Below are 24796 nucleotides of genomic sequence, written 5' to 3' on the forward strand. Positions count from 1 at the left end.
GTACATCATTATTTATCTTTCACTATGAATGACTTTATTCTCGTGGTCATAAATATGTTCGTCTTTTATTTATTGTATACACTTCACAATAATCGAACAAAAAACGCATAATAGGAATCTATCATCTCATTTTATTAAACAAAGTTGAATCTTCAGAAGTTTAATATTTCAATTATTTTACGCAGATTCTTACAAATTCAGTAGTACCGAGTGGCTGTGCGCAATCCAATCAATCACTGACTTTTCTGTTTATCGGAGTTCAACATCGATAAGAAATGTTTTTCTATTGGTTTAGTGCAGCAGCAGCAATATGACTTTAACACTAATACGCATGCGTAATGCGATTTTTATACTGATTCAGTAGGTCCCACGAACCGACATAAGATGCGTTGTTGGACTATCGCTGCGCTTCATAGTGAAGTGAAATATTATTATTAGCGTTTGTGTTTAAAAGGTGCATTATATATATATATGTATCTATGCAGAAGATTCTTTAATTAATCGCATCTCGTTGTAGATAAGCGCGGTGAGTAGAGTAGAGTAGTTGATCTAAAATTGATGGCTGGTAGAACTTCTGGTGCGAATACAACGCCACTTGGGCGTCCTAATCCAGCCATGTTTAGCAGCGGCGCTGTCCAAAAACCGACTTCTATGGGATCCTTGCTGAAGCCGAGCTATATGGCGCAGCAACCGCCACCACCACAGGGACAGCCACCCATCAAAAGATCAGACGATGAATATGATTACCGTAAGATCCAATATGTATTCAATTATTACAAATGTGTGTACGAAATATGATTCTCGCTCAATCATGGGTGCTGCTTTGTCTCGAGTTATTCGCGAAAATTCAATATTCTGTTCTCGGTCCATGCGTAAAACGATATTTTGATTTTCAATTCAGTAGAACCCAGGGCCACGACTTCCGTATGGGAACATCATAATTTTTTTATTTCTCCCCCCCCCCCCAAATTCGTGGCAAACATCATAGGTGGATTCGGGGGGGGGGGGTGATATGAGTGATCACCCCCCCCCCCCTTCAGTGAAAAAAAATTGTTTTTCCTAGGTAAGAGGGTGATACATTGTTAATCTTATATCAGGATATAATGATACATGCCACAGGGGTTCTCAAACTGTGCACACCAACCTTTGTCAGAGGCAGCCCTAACAAATGTTTTTTGTTAATCTGCTGTGGGAAGTAACGGATAAATGTTGATTAGGGAAAAGGGGGTGCCGCAGATTGAAAAATTTGATATATATAGGCAGAGGATACAGAGCCAGATGTTTGTTTGATGTTCGGTAGATTTCATTAAGTCCCAGGCTTAGCTTATGCACACTGGCTCGCTGTACCTTTTGAAAATAAATAAAACGAGTAATTCTCACATATATATGAAGTTAGTGATGCTTTTTCACTTTGTGGTGGTTTGGGCAGGGGGTGCACTCTGTTCATTGATCTGTGCCACCCCCATGCAGTAAGCACATCATCCCTTGTCCCCGAATACAAGTAATTTTAGATGGATCGATTGTCAATATGGCGTGCGTTAAGACAGCAGTCTATATTTATAGTGATTAATATCGTAGAAAAACAAAAATGATATGAATTGCTCCAGGTCCCAGACTGGAGCCCTGTCAACCCCACCCTTGTGGAATCCTAATTTAATTTATCAATTCTTGAACATCCACTTGTCAATATTGTGCATTTGCTCTTACATTAGACACATATAGAAATGTTCTTGTTTTGCTGCACACCAAATATACATCTGGTTCCATGTACATATCCGCAACGAATGGTATATCTATATGTCACCCTGACCATAAGCAGATATAGGCTCCTTATAATTGGGGGGGGGGTTGAATATGTGTTTTTAAACCAGGGGAGGGGAATAATTTCAACCTTCATCTTCCTTCCCATGATAGCCCGATAAAATATTTTTACTGAATTGGGGAAGGGAATGATAGTATTTGCCTATGGTCAAGGCCCAACTTTGATGGGGGGTGTTGTAACTAAGATTAGCCAGTGAATATATGTTTCAATATTGGGACAATGGATGATAAACACCCCCACATTCCCATGCAGTTTTTTCCCCTTGATTAATTACTAAATTGTAGTAACATAAAAGAAGGTAGTTTTCAGAATCAACATCAGCATATCTTCCAATTTACAAAGAGTCACAGAGTTTCAGAAAAGTATAAAATCTGATTATTTTAGACTTTTTTTTCAAGGGCGTTTAATTTGCAAATAACCATAGATAAAAATTCCTTTTGGCTAACTTTTTCAATCATATATATGACACCGTCTTTAAAATTTTTATCAGTTGTCTTTGATAAAATATTTACAGAATTGGCGGCAGTCTCGACAAATTGGCCTCCAGAATCTTCATGGTCACCTTCGGCTGAGAGCCAGGCAGAAAGAGAACGAGAGAGAAGACGTAAAAGAAAATCCAGGTGGGGAGGTGATGAGAAAGAAAAAGTTTTCATTCCTGGGCTGCCTACGGTTCTCCCAAATAATTTGAATCCTCAGCAAGAGCGAGCTTATCTGTGTAAGTAAAGGGCATGCTCATGAAATCTGTTATAGATATGTGGAAATGTGACTTGTTTGTATTGCTAAAATGTGTCTAATTAGGGGAAATTATTGTTCAACTTCTTATTTCTATTTTTTGTAAAATTCATTTTGTTTTCATGAGTGTTTTACGTAGACCCAATTACGATTGTTTGACCAACACAAACCATTTTAAGTGCTATTAGTCAAAATAATGATAATTTTCTGAATTAAAATGATAAAACATTTGTTTCCATCAAACATCAAAATATCACCTGCATTATAATCAGACCATGGAATGAAAGAATGGACAAAATGGGTTTTCTAACACTTTAAATAACGGAGACACATGATGCTGTCTGTGTTATAAACCTGATTACATGATTTTTCTAGGTTTAATATTCAGGATTTACTGCAGATGATCAATAACAATTTTGATAATTTAGTTCTACTCTATATTGAATATTGATGTCCAATTTCGTGTTCGCCAATGTCAGAAAACATTTCCGGGGGGAAAAAATTGTTTTAATTTGAAGTTGTGTTTCTGAAATAGTCTCGTATAAATTCCTGTACAACTAATTAAGAAGAAAATGCATCGTGAAAACTGCTTGTAAGGGTTTATTATTTTTTAAATGCTTGATTAGTGAAAGAAAAAAAAATATTTGATACAAAAGAGAAATAGTTGCATAGATTTTCTTGACCTAAGTACCATTAACGCACAATTTTCTCTTCTCAAAAAGTTTCATATGTTATAGCTTACTTTCATGCCTATAACCAGTTAATGTTTATCCATTTGACTCTGCAAATAATCGGAATTGTGCTTTTCTACATGCGCAAGGAAAAACCTTTTTGCCCCTTGTAGTGTAAATCATCAGTAAGTGATTAAGTGGGCTATTATGCTCTTCATCGATTAAAGGGTTAAAAAACAATATTTTTTCATTATTGATATAAAGCAAGAAGGACATTTTAATTTCTTTAGATTCAGCTTTTATTTATTTATTTATTTATATATATATATATATTTATTTATATTTCTAGCTAAACATCATAATCTAGTCATCCAAAGCGATGTTTAAAATAAGATATTTCGCACATGGTTAGGTCTGGATTTTGCTTGAAAATATATTATAAATTTTAAAACCTTATCTCGTCGCTCTTTTGGAAGTGTGGGGGTGTCAGAATTTTATAACATTAAAAAATAATAATTTTTTGGTTATTAATTTTGTGCATGTAAAACAATGTTTAATATTCATTGTATACTATGTTTTTGTATTTTAAACCGAATGCATATTTTCCAGTGTGTATTGTGTGTGTATGATTAATTGTGTGAAATGGGTTATTTTTATAAACTGTTTGTTATATTTAATGGGAATTGCGTGTGCGATTGCATAAAAGTGAATATTAGCAGGGTGAAGATCTTTATGCGTACAAAGGTTATGAAATGTTATTTATTATAATGTTTTTGTTCGCAGGAAAAAACTGAATGAAAATTATTTTTTTAAATGCAGTATTTCATGTGAAGGCTATTGAAGTTTTTTGAAATTATTATGGATTTGTGTTAATGTAATCTTCATGTTTCCAGAGTTTTATTTTCTCATTGTTGTATTATTGAATGTGGAGAATTTATTTTAACAAAGTAAATTTTTTACATCAACTTACACATCTTCCTGCATATTGTGTAAATTTTCAGTTCATTTGAACATTGAAGTAAAAATTCTAATAATGTAAAACAACCCTTTCAACTTTTTAACTGCACTATTTATCAAAATTCTATTTCAATTTTATCTGGTCTCCCATGATATCAATTTTTTTTTCTTTCATTTATTTAAAGGTGAAATAATTTGAAACATTAAATTTTTTTTTATAATAGTCTAATATTGTTCTTGAAACAGTTGCTAGACTCAATTTTACAAAAAATTTGGGTAATTGTTTTTTCTCTAAACTTGTATTTTAATCAGCAACACTTGAGCTAATCACAAAAAGATGATGGGAGCAGTCTGTTAATAGACTGACTGAGCTTCTCTCTCAATTAGGGTGGTCTTTCACTGGAAGCTGTTACTAGTCACGTGTGCACAAGGCTATCGTAGCAGTTTTTCTCACGTTGCTCACAGTAGCTTCCAGTGCACGACCAGCCTTAGATGGGCATTGAATATATTGTCATTTTCACTGTGAAAATGGGTTTCCATTCATACTAGAGGTTAACCAATCATCTGGCTACAACAGCATAGGATGTCGTGCTAATTTTTGGTTTAAAGTTTTTAAAACTAATCAGTAATTATTTCAGGTATTATAATTTTGTTGATTTTAAACACACAAACATGATGGAGTCAGTTTCAATGTGCTCATAAAAAATTTTGATCAGGAAAATATATTTAATTAGTTTCAAACTTTTAAAAAGGGGGGGGGAAGGAGAAATTGGCCAGGTGACTGGTTTAAAGAGTAAATAACAAGCTAATTTTTTTTTTTTTTTTTTGACCAAACAATTATAACAATACCAAGATATGAACATTTTTTCAAAATCTTATGAAAAACAACTGTTTGGAAAAAGTGCACCGTGAGTATTTTATTGATAGTTTTCCTAGCTTATTATTTGTTTGATCAGTTTGGGATGCAGCATGCTGTACTGGATGTTGATAATGTGGCTTCTGCATATTTTGAGAACCTTTGTGTAGGAGTGGGAGGTAGTCACAAATTAAAAAGATTAATAAATGATTTTACTCTTCACTTTGTCATATTTACTATGAAATTGCTTGTTCTGCCTTCTTAATGTTATTTCTACTTAATTGTCTGAATGTTTGTTTTTGTTGTGTTTTAATACTTGCAGTTTCAGTATTTCATTTTCATATTATATGGGAAAATTATATTTTATTTTCCTGCAGGTTTTGAAATTGAACTGCAGGAACTGCAACTGCTGTGTTTCATAATTGTTTTGTTCATTTAGTGAAAAAATCGAAACGAAAAAGTTGTGGCTGTTTATTATTTCTGTGTGTTAATTAGGGGCTCGCCCCATTTTTTCTAACCCCTTCTATTCCAGTGCAACTACAGATAGAGGAAATCAGTCGCCGACTGCGTACTGGTGATCTAGGAATACCACCTAACCCCGAAGACAGGTTTGACTAATGACTGCTCAGTTATCAGTAAAACTTTGACACATTTTATTAGATATTCAATAATTTATTAGCAAATTTTGGTTGAAGCTCATTTTTAAACTTGAAAATAAGTATTGGGGGGGGGGGCAAATTTTCTCCCAATTAATATGTTTTTTAAAACCATATGCTGCCATAAGAAGTTTACTTAATGTTTTTGAATGCCCTATCTAAGTTCAAATTCACTTTGTGCTTTTCTGTACGATACAAGAAAAATGTTTGTGTACCTTAGCAGGGTTTAAGCTAAATAAAAAATTCCTTTAGTTTTTTAAAAAGTTCATTTTCCCTCATTTTCCAAAAAGTTGAAAATGAGGGAGGGGGAAAGCTTTAGCAAAAAGCTAAAATGTTGATAATTGATGGATGGATGTCACTCATTTCATACCTCCTGTATGCATTTTTGCGAAAGTGGCTACTACTATTTCCTTTTGCAATAAGATTTTCTTTCACATTTTGCAAAAAAAAAATATGACTGTAGCTTCAACCCTTTATCTTGGGTACTACTATTATTTTTTACCCCAAATTCAGTGCATAAAATTTTAAGGCCACAATTTTGAATCGAGTTAATTTGTAGTTTAAGAAAAGGAAATCAAACCGTAGAAGGTGGTAAAACCTATCTGGGCAAGTATTTTTTTATCCTGAGATGCATGGTCAGAAATGAAATAAAAATGTGCTAGAGAGCATAGCATTAAGGCATTTATATTAGTGAAATGGGTGGTTGTGCCTTTTACCTCTCATTCCTGACACTGCGTCCAATAACCAAAAAAAACTTACTAGTGTGTTCTACCGCCTTAAAATTTGACTATTTCTTTTTTAAATACTGTGTTTATTTCAATAAATAAAGAATAGTAAGTTAAACAAGTGTAAGTAACTAGGAATTTTTTTTTTAATTTCTGTATTTATCATTTGCATAAGCTCAGTGAGCTTTATTTTGAAGTTTTGCAGTGAAAAAAAAAACTTTTATACAAAAAACTTATTGTTGTTCTCAAACTTGTCAATTAGATTCATTTGTTATTGTAAATGATCCCTATACAACAAAGATTTAAAATCATTAATTTGGTGTTTCAATTAAAAAATACATACTTTGAATATGAGAATTTCGATGCTGAAAACTGTAACAGAAACTGCCGCAGAACAATCTTGGGAAGAATTTTAAATGTAGGATAATATATAATGGGAACTTTCACTATAGAACATTTCCAGTCAGCTAAGGGTTCATGGACTGGGAATATTGTTCAGGGTAAATGCAGAACATTCTGCGCTTTAGGGCATTGGCCAAAAAAATGTCTATACTCCTTTAACTTTATTCTTTAGTAAGTTTGGTATTTCATGCCTTTGCTTGTTTCTGGTTTTTTTTTTTTTCCTTCCTTACAAACACGTTCCAGAATATTTTTATTTATCAAATATTTGTATATGCGGTTGTGGTGTGTGGTAGGGATTTAGGCTAAGAATGTTTACTGATCGTGAATTTAACAAATTTTCTTATCTAATCTCCGAACATTTTTCATTTTATTTCATGTTGTGTCCATTTATAATATTAAATGTATTTAATTAAATTTATTTCTCCGATAACTTTTTCCCCTTTTCTCTCACAAGGACAGTCATATTATCAGCAGGGTAATTTTTCCAGAGATTCTACATGTATTTCACATAAAATATGGCACGTTTATTTTGAATGGTTTCGTGGGTGAAGAAAGAAAATTTACACCTAATGTATACTGGCATTTTCAACTCAATTTAAGAGACTCGTAACTTTTCTTGATAATAGAAATCAGAGAAGCACTGATATGAATTTCATATACAACTAGTTTGCATATCAATTGCTGAGTGTGCGTGTGTGTGTGTGTTTAAAGTACAAAATGTGTAAAGAAACTACAGTTTTTTTTCACATTTAGAATTGCCTTTATATAAATAGTCATTCACAACTTCTCCATAGAAAATCCTTTTAATATACTATTTCCTTATTAAATTATTTCCACATAGGCAGTCGAAAGCTTTGGTGAAGGCTTTTGGAAAAATCAAAGCCAGAGGAGCTACTGTATATAAATCAATATTCAGTTTTCCTAAATTATCATTTGATATTTGCCTTTTTTGATAATTTTATCTTAAGAGAAAACATTGAAGAAGTTGTTACCTTGCATGTGATAGTTATCCCTCTTTGTTTTTGGATCTTTGGTCGAGTCTTGTGAAGATGTGAAATTATTTGCAGATAGTTTGATTTTCCTTGACTAAATTTTTTTTCCATCAAAATAGTGTGTGATAATTAATTCCATCACGCAGCAACAATTTTTTTTGCAGGTAGCATGGACATTTGAGGCGAATGGAATCTGACCATTATAATATTTTTCTTTACAGCAGAAAAAAAAATCTAATCCTCAGAATATTGTCTGGTGGAAAGTTTTTAGCATTTATGCCCAATCTTCATCTAATAATAACCGCTCTTTTTTTCCCTTTTTAATTTGACAGCATTTTATCTATAAATTGCTTTTTTTTCATAATCTTCTGTTAGCAGTTGAAGAATTGTTGTATGGATTCATGCATATCTGCTTCTGTTATTAGCATGTGATAACACTGGGCTAATACATGAAATTACTTCTTATATTTACTTATGTATAGCAGCTGTACATAAGACAAACTGATAAATTTGACAAATTTTTCTGTGGAAAAAAAACAATTTTAGGCTAAATTCATTGTATATTGCTAACACACACTCACAGAAGATCCATTTTCTAATAAACTTTAAATTTGCATTTCTTTGAAAATGCAAAAATGAAGTTGAAATATCAGCTGTTTTTATTCAAAGGGTGAAAAAAAATTTTCCCCTTTTATTCCAATGCAAGATCTAGGTGCTTCATATTAGATTATCTGTTGTCTTTGGGTAGTTATAATTGTTTGAGTAGAATTTTTTTCATTAATTACAAGTTTTATCTTAGCAGTTCTAAAGCAAATCTTATTGAATTTCCATGAGAGAGAATCTCTTGTCAGCTTTACTCTGAAAAGAAAGGGGGAAGGAGATTATATAGTTAAATATTTCATTATATTTCAAACTCTTATGTTTTGGTTACTGCTTTGTCTTTTTCATCTTGTGACTTTTGTATTTCAGATCTCCATCACCAGAACCTATCTACAATAGTGAAGGCAAGCGTCTGAATACACGGGAGTATCGAACAAGAAAGAAGCTTGAGGATGATCGACATAGTCATATACAAGAGATGTACACTGTTAATCCAGAGTACAAACCTCCCCCTGATTACAAGTATGTAAATAAATCTGCATCTTTAGTGTTATAAAAAATTTGATTATATGTACATATTTTAATTAACAAACTTGAAAAATGTAATCAAATTTTTATATAGCCTCCATTAAAAGATAGTATATATATATTTTTATATATATTATATATTTTGCACATCTTTCTATTCCGAATTTTTTTATATTTTTTGCCGCTGCGCTGTCATGGGCATTGTGCTGAACTCTCCGCATTCAAACCCTGTTGACGCACAGTGGTGGTTGGCTGAAGAAACAAATAGTAATCATGGGATTCTGTATATATGTAAATCATTTTCTCAAATTTTGAGGGTTAAAAGTACGACAAACCCTCATCATTTCTTTTTTTCTTGGCTACAGCCTTGCATATACACTGAAGAGCCAAAAAAAACTGGTAAACCTTCCTAATATCGTGTAGGGCCCGCGAGCACGCAGAAGTGCCGCAACACGACGTGGCATGGACTCGACTAATGTCTGAAGTAGTGCTAGAGGTAATTGACACCATGAATCCTGCAGGACTGTCCATAAATCTGCAGGAGTAAGAGGGGGTGGAGATCTCTTCTGAACAGCACGTTGCAAGGCATCCCAGATATGTTCAATAATGTTCATGTCTGGGGATTTAGGTGGCCAGCGGAAGTGTCTAAAATCAGAAGAGTGTTCCTGGAGCCACTTTGTAGTAATTCTGGGCGTGTGGAGTGTCGCATTGTCCTGTTGAAATTGTCCAAGTCCGTCGGAATGCACAATGTACATGAATGGGTGCAGGTGATCATCAGACAGGATGCTTACGTACCTGTCAGAGTCGTATCTAGACGTATCAGGGGTCCCATATCACGCCAACTGCACATGCCCCATACCATCACAGAGACTCCACCAGCTTGAACAGTCCCCTGTTGACATGTAGGGTCCATGGATTCATGAGGTTGTCTCCATACCCGTCCATCAGCTCGAAGCAATTGGAACCGAGACTCGTCAGACCAGGCAACGTGTTTCCAGTCCTCAACAGTCCAATGTCTGTGTTGTCAGGCTCAGACGAGGCGTAAAGCTTTGTGTCGTGCAGTCATCAAGGGTACACGAGTGGGCCTTCGGCTCTGAAAGCCCATATCGATAATGTTTTGTTGAATGGTTCACACGCTGACACTTGTTGATGGCCCAGCATTGAAATCTGCAGCAATTTGCGGAAGGGTTGCACGTCTGTCACATTTTAATGATTCTCGTCAAACCCGTTCTTGCCCGATCTTTTTCCGGCCGCAGCGATGTCGTAGATTTAATTTTTTACCGGATTCCCGATATTCACGGTACACTCGTGAAATGGTCGTGCGTGAAAATCCAAATTTCATCGCTACCTCGGAGATGCTATGTCCCATCTCTCGTGCGCCGACTATAACACCACGTTCAAATTCACTTAAATCTCGATAACCTGCCATTGTAGCAGCAGTAACCGATCTAACAACTATGCCAGACACTTGTTGTGTTATATAGGCGTTGCCGACCACAGCGCTGTTCTCTGATTGGTTCCATATCTCTTTATTTGCATACGCATGCCTGAACCAGTTTTTTTGGCTCTTCAGTTTATATACATCATATACATTTGGCAAGAGAGCTTAATATTTTGCTTCTTAGCTTGGAAAGTCTGCCAGTCAAACATTTGTAGGTTAGGGAGTAAGTCGTTTTGGCATCGTGCTGGACTGTCATCACAAAGATCCAGGTTCGGATCCCATTGATGCACAGTGGTGTTCGACTGAAGGTGATTTTCTGTGGTTCTCCAACTTCAGGGCGTGATTGTGAGCTGGTCTGCCATTTTAAAAAGTCTGCAGAGAGCAAGCCGACCTACAACACAATACTGGCACAACATGAAAATTCAAGAATTTACCATCTTTACTTCAAAATTTGGAAGACTGCATCACAAGCAAGAACACCAAACAAGCAAAATGTTTCAATTTTGTTGTGAATTCTGACTACAAAATACATTAGAACCACAAATACTCTCAGTCACAACACTCACTTCCGGCATGTACCAATTTGAAGTTCTGTAGGGGAATATATGCAACATGCATGTACAGTTAATGTTACGGTAGGTAATTACTTTTTTGTCATTCAAAAAAAATTCTCGTAACAAAGCTGCCGCGTTTCCTGAATTTTCTGGGAGTATCTTAAATTTCTACTCTATCTGCTGGACTACTGAAAAATTTGTATACCTCCCTAAATTGTGATTGTGAAAAAATTCCTACGTTTGGGGGGAAAAAATATTCCCAAAGAATTTACAGGGGTCTGTTTTCGTGAAAATTTTCATTATTTTTGTGAAAAGGTTCACTAATTTTGTGAAAAATAAGTAATTTTGTGAGAAAGTGAAATATATATATAATCTAGTTAATTTACACAAAAAAAAGAAAAATGCCAAATTTATGGTTTCATTTATTTGTATTTTGTAGGTGGTCTGCTTTTCAGATCCGGAATTTCATGAAAGGTCCGGAAAACTAACCCAAATTTTGGCTGGACAGACCCCTGATTTACTTAGAAAAAAAGTTGTTTTAGTTTTTAAAATTATTCCCTAAAATTATGTAATACGCATAATATAAATTGTCACTTGCATCAAATCAAAAAATAACATTTCGGAGAACACAAAATTTTTGCCTAGCAGCCAGCAACAATTCCACCTTTCGATATACAAAATTATTGAGATGACTTGTATTTGCTTCGACCATATGTCCCTTTGTGTGCCGATGGTATTTTTTTTTTCTTTTACAGTGATTTGATTTGAGAGTAATAATGACAGGTAATTTAACCTGCTGCTTGACAAGAATTAGTACTTGGCACTAATCGGCAACAGCCAATTGGCAACAGCTGACAAAAATGTTGCAAGATGCAACATTTCTGCAAAGGGGAAAAATCTCTACAATTTTACTTTTTAATGAAAGATCCCTGAATTGAGAAATTGGATTTTCTGGATGAAATGAATCTTTGCAAATAAAAGTGTAATCTCTTTTCTTTCAAAAGATTTTTCCGAAGATTTGTTTCAACCAGAAAATCCTATTTGGCAGTATATTTCCTGCTGAAAAAATAAATCTCTCAATCTCTACGTTATTTTTCAAAAATCCCTTTTATATTTATTTTTGTACAGAATTTGGATCTGCACAAAAACCTTCCTAATTCTCCAAAGTTGGCAGCCATAACAATCTTAAAGCAAAGACTTAAATTGCTGCAAAATATAGCAGAAATTGATAACTTCTACAGCCAATATATCAGATTTCTCTAAGTATTAAATTTCTTTCCATATAATAGTGATCTAAATTTTACTCATTTTCATCAATTCATTTGGTGGGGGAGGGGAATATAAAAATTTATACCTTCGACTAATTATTTCAAGTGCTGGTTTTAGTTGCATCTCATACTCAAGTTGTGTTGCTGAATGAACAAACACCAGAACTTTGCCACTGGACTTATTCTGTTGCTGAGATCTCTCTTGCGTGGCTGTAGCTATCTCTATTTGCAAACTATTTCAGTTTAAAAAGACTTTCATAAGAACCCTTTGTAAAATCTAATTATAAAAAATGTTAATTTTTAGAAATCTGCAAAAGTGTTTTTCCAATCAATCGTGGATCTATAAAATTATGTGATGTGAACCAATGTGATTTTTTTTTTTAATTTGATCCTAACACTTTCCTTTTTTTTGAAAACAACTTTTTTCTCCCTCTTTATTCAGGCCACCTTTGATTAAAGTTAGTGAGAAAGTCATGATACCGCAAGAAGAGCATCCCGATATCAACTTTGTTGGATTATTGATTGGTCCTAGGGGTAACACATTAAAGGCAATGGAAAAAGAGGTTTGTGCAAGGCTTATATACAATACTTTTTAAGAGAATGTAAGATATTTAAAATGCAATGACTTTAAAAGATGGCTATTTATTTTTCTATCAGACTGGCGCAAAAATCATTATTAGAGGTAAAGGTTCTGTCAAGGAAGGAAAAGTTGGACGTAAAGATGGTCAGCCGTTGCCCGGTGAAGATGAGCCACTTCATGCATTTGTGACTGGTAACAGCAATGAAAGTGTGAAAAAAGCTGTTGCTAAGGTAGGTTGTGTTAAATAGAGCTGGAAAACGATATGTTGCTTTCAGTTCAAATTTAATTTGCTTTTAATATAATTGATAGAAATCTGCAAAAATGATTTTTTTTTTTTTTTTTTTTTTTTTTTATATTTATAGATAAGAGAAATTATTAGACAAGGTGTGGAAGTACCTGAAGGTCAGAACGATTTACGGCGCATGCAACTGCGGGAACTAGCTCTTTTGAATGGAACACTAAGAGAGAATGATGGACCTAGATGCACAAATTGCGGTGCAACCACGCACAGGAGTTGGCAATGTCCAGACAAACCGAATATCACCAATAATGTAATTTGCACCAATTGTGGTGGTGCTGGTCACATTGCTAAGGACTGCAAAGAGCCAATGAAAATTGGTGGAATGGGAGCTCCTGATAAAGCAAAGATTGATGAGGAGGTGAGTTTCATACAGTCTGCTTCTTATTCGTATTCTGCGTAGTAAAATCTCTCAAACTGATGCAGAATAATTTCTGCATTCTTTGTTTAATATTAGTTTACTATATAACATTGTAAAAAACGTTATGGCTGCATTATTATGTTAATCTAACCTCATGTTCTCTCCCCCCCCCCCATTCATCAGTATATGTCTTTGATGGCTGAACTTGGTGAAGGACCACCTCCTCCTGCAAAGATGGCTGGCATAGGTAGTTCTCCATCTACAGTTAGCCCATTGGCTGCTCCTCCTGGGCCTCCGAGAGCAATATTAGCTCCAGTATCATCACAACCAGCTCAGACATTTCAAGTAGGTGTATTACCAAGAACAAGTTTGGTTTTGTGTTCTCGTTGTATAATCTTACACTAATCTTAACATTTCATCAAATCTGTTTTCCAAGTTTTACCTTGCATGATCGTTACTGGACTGCTCTATTTCTTTTCTAAACAGACTACTCAATCACAGTGGAATGGGGGTTCCCAGAATAAAACCCCTGGTCAAAGTTCAATTTGTACAACCGCTCCTTCCTCAACTGTAGTACAGACATCGGTTTTTGCAGTACCTCCCCCAACTCTATCGCAGTTGACTGCCCCTATGGGACATGCTAATATGCAGCCACCTTGGCAACCACAGACCATGGCTGGACCGCTATCTGTACAGCAAACAACTGTAAGTTCACTCATCTGCGTATATATAATTTTTACACTATGTTATGAAGTAGAATATTTTTTTAAATATTATTTCCATACTCGTCTTTTTCTTTTTTAGGTTGCTAGTATGGTCACGAGTCCACCAGTCGCAAGCATGTTAACACCGCCTCCTCCACCCCCTAATCTTTCTATTGGTTCACAACCGCAACCGGTCATGCCCCCATCAGCACAACCGGCAACAACTTGGCTCACGCAGCCAACCATTACACAAAGTAAATCATTGAATAAATTTTGTTTTCTACTTGCAATAGCATAGCTGCCAAGTCTCCCAAATTTCTACTCCATTTCCCATACTCCTAAAAAAAATTGTATATCTCCTGAATTTCAATTATGATTGTAAAAAAGGTGAATGGTCTCAGAAAATAAAGGAAACAATTCTTTGCTTGTCTCTCAAAGCGCATGTTTGTAACCTGCATTCTTTAAAAATTGGGCCATTCACCAAACCCTTTTGACTGCACTTTGTATATCAAGAAAAAAGTATAACACATATTTTTTCATTTTTTATTACTGCTACTATAATTTTTCATTATTTGCACTATCTTTACTTCCATAACGATTACATTTATGTCACTCTCTTTAATCAAAAAACAAAACACTCACAAATTCCTATCTTCAGACAAAATTGTTTCCAATACTCATCTCATTCGGTTTTTTTCCCACCTCTTATTTCTTGTTAGAAATCACAATGTGCTTTCCTTATCTATGCACCATATCTTACCTTTCTGCCATCTAATTACGGAAGGTTTTCTGTGAGTTAGCCAATAATGTGAATATTTTTGTACCAATAAAAATTGTATTTAATGTAGACATCACACATTCAATCAAAATCAGAAGATAATCCCCACTTGGCAAATTCCAAACTTTTAAAAGGATACGATATCTACTCATTGTATATCAAAAATTACCATCAAATTTTATAAATGTAGTATTTTATTCTAATTTTTTTGCTATCGCTGTAATTTTCAGCTACTATTCCAAGTGTTCCATGGCAGCTTCCTCCGCAGCCAATGGTAGGAGCTGGTCCAGTGCCGGTTCCACCTGTGCCACCAGGAGTCTCAGCATTGCCTCCTCCACCAGCATTAGCATCGGTTTATCCATGGGCAGGTTTCATGGGAGTGCCGCCCCCACCATCCCTCCAAGCATCTCTTCAAACACTGGCTGCTCCTCCTCCTCCGCCGCCTGCTAGTGGTTCTGCTTCCGCTCCAACAGCTGGAAGCCATGGTCTGGAACTCCCCTCTCTAGGATTGCCAAGTCTTCTAACTGCGCCACCCCCTCCCCCACCTACATAATTTAGCACATACTGGAACGATCATGTTCGTAATGACAAGATTAAGGGTGAAGGTAATCGCGAAACGCGTTGATTTGGACTGAGAATTGATTTGAAATGTAACCAAAATATAATTCATTTATCCATTTATCTTTTTTTTTAATTTGCTTATCTTCAACATAGTTGAATGTCAAAGTACTAATAGAATTTGTCGTGAAAAAATGCTATCGATTTTTATACTATAACAATAAATGTTCATGACAAAGTAATTCCCTTATTTTTGTTTTCGTATGAGGTTAAGAAACATTTATGTGAAATACTGACTGCACAGGAAAGTGTGTATATCCCTTTATCCTGGAATAGCTCGCGAGCTGTTGATCCAAGTGTCATACTTCCAATTAGAAAAAAAAATCAAAACATTTAGACCTCAGATACGTCATTTGTATTGTGTAAAAGAAGTGAGCCAGTTAAAGGCAAACATTCCTTCAAGATTGAAAGGTAATTAAACATTTATTACGCAACTAACGTTACAGAACCTACAAGAATGTATTGGTACTAGTGGACCATGTGTCTGTCTGGTTTTAGTAGCAAAACATGTCACGTTCCTCTATCGCGTGGACAGTGCCATTCAGTGGTGGACGCTGTTGCCACAATTGCAAGAGGTTGAATAGTTATCAAAATAAAAAGAAATTAACTTTTCATTTGGTCACCCTATTTTGAAAAACCAAATTAGAAAGTTGTTGCTCTGTCTTTCCTGATGCCAACAAATAAAAAAATCCTATGTTTTTAAGTGCAATGTTCACGGAGATATTTGAATTTGAAAATCACTGATAATAAGGGAGAGAACAGCATATGAAGTTGTATTGAATTAGCTTGTCCATTATTTTATGCAGTTCTTTCCTTAGTTTTCAGCCATTTTTGAATTTATATGCAGGAAAATACAGTATTTAGTTCAGTTATGTAAAACTAAATATGATTTGTGATCACTATTACAAATAAGCATGATGATACTCTTTTAGACATGTTCCATGTAAGAGAAAAGCCCTAAGCAGATGTGAGGCTCTATAAGAGTGGGACCAGGGACATCTTGAAGTCTCAAAAATATGTGGGATATTATATACGAGGGTGAATCAAATATGAACGGTAATTTCTTTTTATACATTTATTGAATAATGTTACACACTAACTATACTATCAACATTTTTCAATATAGTCTCCTACGTGATCTACACACTTTTGCCACCCATTTGGAAGCTTCAATATCCGTTGTTCGTAGAAAGATTTAGGGCGAGTTGTTTGCCAATTGCGCATGTGCTCCTCGACTTCTTCATTACTTTCGAATCTTTTTCCTTCAAGGGTAAAAACAAAAAATAGTCACAGGGAGACAAGTCTGGGCTATAAGGAGGGTGTTTGAGGGTTTCCCAGCCCATTTCTTCCAATGTTTCCCTTGTCAAGGACACTGTGTGAGGCCTGGCATTGTCATGAAGAAGGATGACATCTCTAATGGGCATACCTCGTCTTTTGTTTCGACATACGCCTTTTGCTGAGTGTAACAACTGACAGTAGTCAGCTGCATTCACTGTTCGTTGTTCGTGAAGGAAATCAATCTGTAAAACTCCCTGTGAGTCGAAAAAAATCATTGCAAGAAATTTTCTTGCTGAGAGACGAGTTTTGGCCTTCACTGGGCATCCTTTGCCATTCCTTACTTGCCATTTTTGACTCTGGAGTGTAATGATGTAACCACGGAAAAAATTTCAGAGGGTTTAACGCCTTCATTTGTTAAAAACTTTATAATGAGCCGTTGCGTAACAGACCTATGTACCTCTTGCTCGCTCATGGCTGTACTGACGACAGAGTCGAGCACGCCCACTAACCAAGCCGGTTCCCCCCACTTCTCATAAACCAAACAACAGCCGCGCACAAGATTATCTAGCTCGCAACTTGTTGCTAAGCAGAAGAGCAAAATTACCTTTTATATTTGATTCACCCTCGTATATTTTGAGGAAAGGAACAATCTTTTCTAAAAATTCAAAAATTAGAACCTAGTAAAAGAAATAATTCCAGCACATATGCAAATTCACAATTGATAAAAGAAATAATTTCAGAATTGATGACGATTCGGAATTCATAAAATAAATAATTCTAGAATTGGTGAAAGTCTTCAGTAATTTAGAGCCTCCCTATTTGATTCAGGGCTCTGGGTCCCTTCAATCCACAACTAGAAACAAGATGCATTTAGTCGCTGTGGGCAAACATTTATTTTTGTGAACCCTCTATTTTGGATAAAAAAAGGTTAATTCAGGATTTTTCAATATATATTTTTTCATTTCTACTACTGTGAGTGTGGAGTCGTATTAAAGAACAGGGCCTGGTGCAACATTACCTGTCATGCACCACTGAGGGTGGCTCTATAGTCTGTTTCAGGTTAACTTTGCAGTGAAAGCTATGTGGGAACTGCATCACTCGTTGCTATGGGAATGAAATCCTCTTAACCAATGTATCGATGCTCAGCCTTGGTAAGGTATGACCAATTCCATTGAGAAAAATCTTTTTTTTACGTGTAACGTAATGCATGTAAAGAATTGCACAATAAAGCCCCATTCACATGTGCAAGATTGGGGGTCGCTTTGGTGATAATTACTGGCATGACAACTTTTTTCCCCTCGTAGGGAAGAAAAAGGTGGGAAAGAAGCTCATCTAAAAAAAGCCCATCTTTCTTGGGGTGGATTGGAGGTCGACACCAACTTTCTCTCTCATAATCCTTTGCGCAGCGAAAACTGCTATAAGCTCCTTCATCAGCCATCTTGAATCAATCGCTTCTGTTCAACCTACATAACCAGTGACGACTTCCAGAAAGAAGATGTAGGATTACCGGCATAAACTTAACGACATGTGAATGGTTTGTAGCGAAAATCCCTGTTACCGGGACCTTCCCGGGATGTTTTATTGTACATGTGAACGGGGCTTAAGTTAGTAATAATTAGAGAATATAAAAAATTATTCAGGAATAGAAGAGCAGAGAACTTTTTAACGTGGCTATCTCTGGTAAAAAGATACAACTGTCACATAATAAGATGTAAATCTAAACCACTGTGGGGGGCCTCCTCTTGCTTATTTTATCTGAAGAGACTAAAGGCAAGGAGCATCTGGAGAAACAGGTGGCCCCTGCTGTGGGTGGAAGATGGCATTGGTGTGGGAAGATGCGACTCTTGTCAACACTCTCCATGATCAGCTATAGAGGATTCGGAAAATACTACTATTCCATAAACAATGGCAAGAAATTGATAATTTTATAAAAGGACCTAAAACCAAAACTTTTGCACCCATAAGGAGCCTCTGACAATGGTATCTATTGGCACTCTTTCTCTCTCGTGGAAGAGAAACACTCTGTAATCTATGAGTGGGCACGGTAGCCTGGTCGATAAGATATTCGCCTAAAGTACCAAAGGATATTTAGAGGTGTCGCGAGTTCGATACCCGGTTCGTCCTTGTCAGAAAACTTTCCTGACGCAGGGGTACAACAGAAATGGCAACATGACCACAGCAAAAAAATGTTGCCACAGGGAGTCCCCCATTGAGTGGTTAGCGCACCAACCTCTCGATGAGTATGAAAAACAAGCCTGCTGTTTGGAATCAGCAATAAATTGTAGGTCCCGGTCCAATTAGCCCTCGCATGCAGAAAATGACCGTGATGCAACAGAAATGATCAAATGTAATCTATGAGTGAATATCTGAATTCCCTGAAGCCTATTTTCGGGAGAAAAAAAAACTGATTAAATATTCGTATTGATGTAAGCCTATATATAACTGCATGTATAACTAAATGAAAAATTGTACCATTATGGAAAATTCAACTAAACGATATAATATATAATTATAATTGTGTAAATGAAAAAAAAAACACGTGACAGTGATATATTGGCAGGGAAAATTTCTAGGATATCGCACCAGAATGCTGCACTTGCCATGGATTTTGATAATGGTAACCAATATTTTTTCTAATTTAAAAATTTTAAACGAACATCAGTTCAAAACAATATTTTTTCAGTATTTTTTCAAAATCAGAAAAAAATTGAAATATTTTATATAAAGGATCATCGTAAACCTCCGATATATGGGAACTATATTTTGCAGAAAAGAAATACTCTCTACCTTTCTCTTCAGTGAGAAATTAATCTGAAACAGACTATAGTTAAATCAGATTGAAAAAATAGTGTTAAATAATGTTAATGGATAAAAATAATTGAAAAGTAATACTATATAATACACTGCTCAAAGAAAAGATGATTGTCTTAAATTGTAAGTATGAATAACTTCTCGATTTATCCCACTATGTTAATTGTATGTGTGTGTAATGCAAACTTGTCAATGGTGTTAGAATTCATGACCCCCGGATGTAAACTATTCCATTTATCCACAATCCTATTAGAGAAAAGCTGCCTGCATCACCACAACTGGAATTGTCCCTCACTAAACAATACTGGTGTCTCCCGTTGTCGAAGCAATAGATTAATAACTCGTGGTCTGTCCTACACATCCTGTTGAAAACTTTAAACATTTCAATCATATCCCAACATCTACGTTCCTCCAATGTAAACACATTAAAGAAATTGAGTTCTCTATAGCTTTGTGTGCCAACAAGAGCATGCGTAGCTCTTCTCTGCACCCTCTCAACCAAGTCTGACCCTCTGTAGGTATGGTCTCCATAAAATCTTATGGCATACTCCAGGAGGAACTAAGCCGCGGAAGAATGGTGTTAGGTGAACATAAGGAGACCTTTTCAAGAATGAAACAGAGCATTCTATTCATTTTTTGGCCACCACTGAACAATGTTTGGAAAAGCTAAGCCATGGTAAATGAAAATTCTGAAATCTGTGACCCTAGTTGCATCTGGTATAGTACTACCATTTAACTCGTAAGTGAAACGGGGGGTTGTTGGAACCAAATAGTTTTTAAGAGGTTCAATATTTTTTATTTCATGTGGAATCGTGTGTAACAGTTCATACTATAATCTCACACATTGTACCTGATATTTATTCCTGTATTAAAAATACATAAATTTAGCATGAAGATCCTATGTATCCATTACCAACTACTTGTGAAATCCTGGGGCTGTGGACTACATTTTAGAAATAACTTGTATAGCAAGGGTGGCTCTGAAACCGCACAAGGTGCCACAATAGGAACAGTGCTGAATTAGTGGTAAGGGGGGGGGGCAATTGCAGAGAAAATTAGAAGTAAATGTTTTTCTCTGAAATTCAAACTGAATTTAATGCATTTTATGTAGCTTGGAATTTTCGTTTCCATTTTTTAAAACTATTTTATTTTTTGTAAATAGACACAGAATGTGTGTGCATATCAAAGTTTAAAATTACTCTGCCACTCGCTCAAAAAGGAAAACATTTGATAAATAACATCTGGATGTTGATCAGAAGGTTATAAACATAAATTGTCAACATTGGGTGGACTATGTGAGGATGGAAATGTGGAAGGACAGAATGCCAGTAATGATAAAAAAAATATAAGTACCCGATTGAAAAATCAGACATGATACAGAGTTTCTGACTACCGGAACATCTTAACCAGGAGAGCGAGCATCTTCAAGTGAAGCGATTGGTGTGTTCAACAGATTTGAAAACTCATGCAACTCTTTGACATGATCACGGAAAATGCCTTATTTGGTGATGACAGTGAAGCGAAAAAAAAACACACAGTGTTCTCCATGAAAAACACTTTCTGTTACGTTCTGTATGTCATTAAAGGTCTGTGAGAGACAAAAGAATGTATATCCCCCACCCTGATTTTCTCTCGGATAACATCATGATCGATTTGGATTTTTCCAAAGCCAGTGAGTTTGCAAACGACAATACAAATACAACGTCACAACAGGCAAAATGCCCATAACAAATATAGATGTCATATATTTCAAAAATACAGCAACCCAATTAAAAACAATCACAAATTATAAACAACACAATGGTAACAGAACACTGTGGAACGTATCCTTCTCCTGAGTTTTACTCAGGAACTTGGTTTCATAGGTCATCACAGCAAAAGATGATCATTGTCCAACAGTGATATTGAAGATGTCGGATGGCTGTAATATATTGATTGGTACGTTCCATGACTTTTAGCAGTGGGGAATCCCCTACAAGTTTCATTTTTCATTGTTTGACTATACTGAATTTTCTACTAGTGAAAATACTATTGCAAGCTCATCAAGGAGATACTGTATTATGTAAAAATAAACTTTTTTCTTAATTCTAAAACCTTAAGTGGTGCACAAATACAATACACACAGAAAATTGATCTGTATCTAGAGACAGGCAAACAACCATTTTTATTGTAAAATACACATATAATAAATATTCACAGAAAAAAACTCTTTGGTATTGAAAAATCCATAAACACAATACAAAAATACTTTTAATTAATTGAAGTGTGAAGTCGTTAAGGATTCCCCCCTTGTACGTGCATTTCAAAACATATTTCTCTCCCACCAGTTATTTTATGAATCACTAATAGCAAGACAGGAAGTGAAGGGTTTTAAGGAATGCCCTTTTCTTCTCCCCCCCCCCCTATTTTTTCTAAAATTTAAGAAGCTTTTGAAAGGAAATAGCTGCTGTAGATCAGGGATACACAACCTTTTCAGTCAGTGGATCAGATATATGGCATTTCTGCCACTCACTGGCCAGAAACTTTAAAAACTCACCATGTTTTACGGGATATTCTCCTGTAATTTTGGCCATCCCAAATGTTGTTATGAAATGCTGTTTTTCCTCATTTTCGTGGAGCTTGTTCTTGATTTCAAGAAAAAGAATTTTCATGACTTTATCATTTTTTGATTATTATGACTCCATAAGTAATTAGTCATACATTCATCTCACACATTTGTCAAACATTTACTTTTTTTTGGTGAATTAAATTTTGACTTGCCTTACCCATCATTTCCAGCGATTGGTGATTTTTCAGCAATTTTAGCCATAGGTGGAAATTTTGATTTCCTTTGGCATTTATTTCAGCTGTAACTGACAACTTAATTCACCTTTGACAATTTTTTGCTGCAATTGACAATTATTTGGGATGTAACTGGCAATTGTACTTTTCATAACTTTTTAGCAATGAAAGATGAAAAAAATATGGTCAAGCATGACATTTATCATGATGCATGTATTGTTACTTTTCCATTAGAGCAACTTCTGTGGGCCGGACGGAACCCCTTGGTGTACCAGAGGTTGTGCACTCCTGCTGTATATAAAGTTCAATAATCAAACCTTCCTTAATACCAGTTTAATCCCACCCACTCCCAAAAAAAATCGTAGCTATCATGATGACAAACAATATAACCATGAAGAAAGAAAAATGATTTTTTTTTATGAATGAAGACATATTTTTCTTAATTTGAGCAAAACCAATTCTTTTATAAAGATAATTGCATTAATGTCTTAATTTAATACAATTTCATGATTCTTTTTAGTAAAAAAAAAAAAAAAAGGAATGCTTATGGCATGCATGTATGATTAAATGGCAGTAGCGAAAAAAACATAATTGTGGCATACTTCCGAATTGCCATCTTGTATTACAAAAAGTATATTTTACAATTTCAATATCGTGTTACTTTGGTTAACGAACATTTTCATGAGCTGAATTTTCATGCCAATCCAATGAAGAAACTGTCACTTGAGCCAGATTAATTTATTTACACCATGGAATCACTTTCCAGATGCACCTCTCTCTTTCAGAAAGATTGTGCATTGATTTAAAAAACATAGAACATTGAATAATTAAGGTGAGAGAAAATGCAAAAAAAAAAAAGCCTTAGGTTGGTACAACACTATAAAAGTTGAAAAATTGCAACCGATAAGCTTATTGGTTACATTTGAGCAAATGCAACCGATAAGCTTATTGGCTGCATTTGTCAAATTTTACAAAAGCATTTTTATAAAACTCTTATAGTAGTACTTCACTTAGTAATAGACACACTATAAACCAGACTGTATAGTGCGCAAAGTAAAATAAAAGGATTTTCAGTTCTCCATCTGATTGTAAAGTTGTTTATCTTGAGGTCTTGGTCAGTTTCTAATTTTTTTAATGTATAATTCTTAGTGTTTTATGAAAGCTACTCTGAAATTTTGGACAGTTCCCAACGCAAAATGAGATTTTCCATAGAAACCTATGAAAACTCGTGCTTTGGTTCATGAAAATTTCAGCTAACAAATGTGATTTTAGAATGAATTAGCTTCATTAGCCAAGGTGTCATTGAAAAAAAATTGAAAGATTCATTGCAAATTTGCTGAATTTGGCACATTCACGGAATTCATTTGTTCACAATTTGCTATTGCTGCACACAGAATAAGAATAAACAAAATTGATCATCTCCAGATTTAGACAGCTTAAATCATTTAGAATTTTCCCAAATTAAGAGAAACCATGTAATGAAAACAAATGTTCCACCTCTGCCTTATAAAATATTAGCTTCTAAAATTCAAATGAATTAAAACAAACAGTTATGAAATAAATAGTTGGAGGTCTCAGTTGGTGAGGCATGATTGGTACAGCTTTTTTTTCCATCTTCAGAATTCCGGATCAATTTCTTCAATTACCTGTATATGAAAAAAAAGTGAAGTTGCAATTAATGTAAATACAACATTCTGATTGGTTGCTTCTAAAACGGAGCTATTTGATTGGTCTATGCAAATTTTCTCAAAGTCTGAACTTAGGCCATGTCAATTAAATCAGTAGTGCAGATTTATTATCAGACGAAAAAATTTTGAAAGCCTGAATATAGGAGCCTTCAAAGAGGCCTAAGTGAAAGTTTATATTCTTTTCAAAGTATAGGACCTCTCCAAAACCATATAGCACACTCTAAGCCATAGAAGTACGACTTCAGGCTATTTCCCAAACTATATTGGTTACCTAGCTTGATCTTTTGAAGTGGCCTTTATAGACTTGTATCCATCAAGTCCAGCTTGTCTGTCATTCTTGGAAGAGGTACAGGAACTAATATTTTGACAACACAATCCCCTTTGGGGTGTGCAAAAGGTGCAGCCAAACCTGACCTCACATTCACAAGTATAAAAACAATAATTTAAGGTAACGGGCATTTTCTGGATGTTATGCAAAGATGAACTCTATAAGTCATTTGGTCTTTGTCAGGAATCAAACTCAGGTTCCCTTGCAAACCGGGCAAGTTCACTACCATTTTGCATTGCAAACTTTGCAAGAGGACCTGGGTTTGATTCCCGGCATATACTAGATGGCTTTTTTCTCTGATTTCACCTTAGCATAATATCCAGCGTCCATTTCCTTGATGTATTGGGCTGAGAAATAGCTGTCTCAA

The 24796-nt window shown here is 35.2% G+C and overlaps 2 protein-coding genes across 4 annotated transcripts in view; one reads left to right on the top strand and one right to left on the bottom strand.

Moving 5' to 3' along the window:
• The first annotated feature begins 321 nt into the window (after nt 1-321).
• Nucleotides 322-15725, top strand: LOC149069336 (splicing factor 1-like). Of its 2 annotated transcripts, XM_089250222.1 has the most exons (12): nt 322-420; nt 518-748; nt 2337-2537; nt 5571-5646; nt 8783-8935; nt 12647-12767; nt 12862-13014; nt 13147-13443; nt 13627-13788; nt 13930-14148; nt 14248-14401; nt 15156-15725. In XM_089250222.1, exons 2-12 carry the CDS (start codon nt 559-561, stop codon nt 15476-15478), a joined length of 2049 nt encoding a protein of 682 aa, XP_089106348.1. In that variant the 5' UTR covers nt 322-420; nt 518-558; the 3' UTR covers nt 15479-15725. The 2 variants fall into 2 exon arrangements, with proteins under 2 accessions (XP_089106348.1, XP_089106347.1); XM_089250221.1 differs by having other exon boundaries at nt 352-748.
• A 6048-nt stretch (nt 15726-21773) lies between these two features.
• LOC149069337 (microsomal triglyceride transfer protein large subunit-like) overlaps nt 21774-24796 on the bottom strand; it is a 31872-nt gene continuing 28849 nt past the window's right edge. For both annotated transcript variants that reach the window (XM_089249568.1, XM_089249566.1), the window contains one exon: nt 21774-24059. In XM_089249568.1, coding sequence (XP_089105694.1) covers nt 24056-24059 — 4 coding nt within the window. In that variant the 3' untranslated portion in view covers nt 21774-24055. The remainder of the gene's footprint in view (nt 24060-24796) is intronic.

This window comes from Pholcus phalangioides, unplaced genomic scaffold (genome assembly GCF_987345545.1).
Source record: "Pholcus phalangioides strain wild (caught in Gottingen) unplaced genomic scaffold, Ppha-v1.0 ptg000022l_1, whole genome shotgun sequence".
Classification (NCBI taxonomy): Eukaryota; Metazoa; Arthropoda; class Arachnida; order Araneae; family Pholcidae; genus Pholcus; species Pholcus phalangioides.

Excerpts from the sequence above, each read along its gene's own strand:
- LOC149069336 (XM_089250222.1), top strand. The coding sequence starts at position 559 with ATGGCTGGTAGAACTTCTGGTGCGAATACAACGCCACTTGGGCGTCCT. Across the intron at positions 749-2,336 it reads AGACGATGAATATGATTACC|AATTGGCGGCAGTCTCGACA; the intron begins GTAAGATCCAAT and ends AAATATTTACAG. Across the intron at positions 14,149-14,247 it reads TATCTGTACAGCAAACAACT|GTTGCTAGTATGGTCACGAG; the intron begins GTAAGTTCACTC and ends TTTCTTTTTTAG.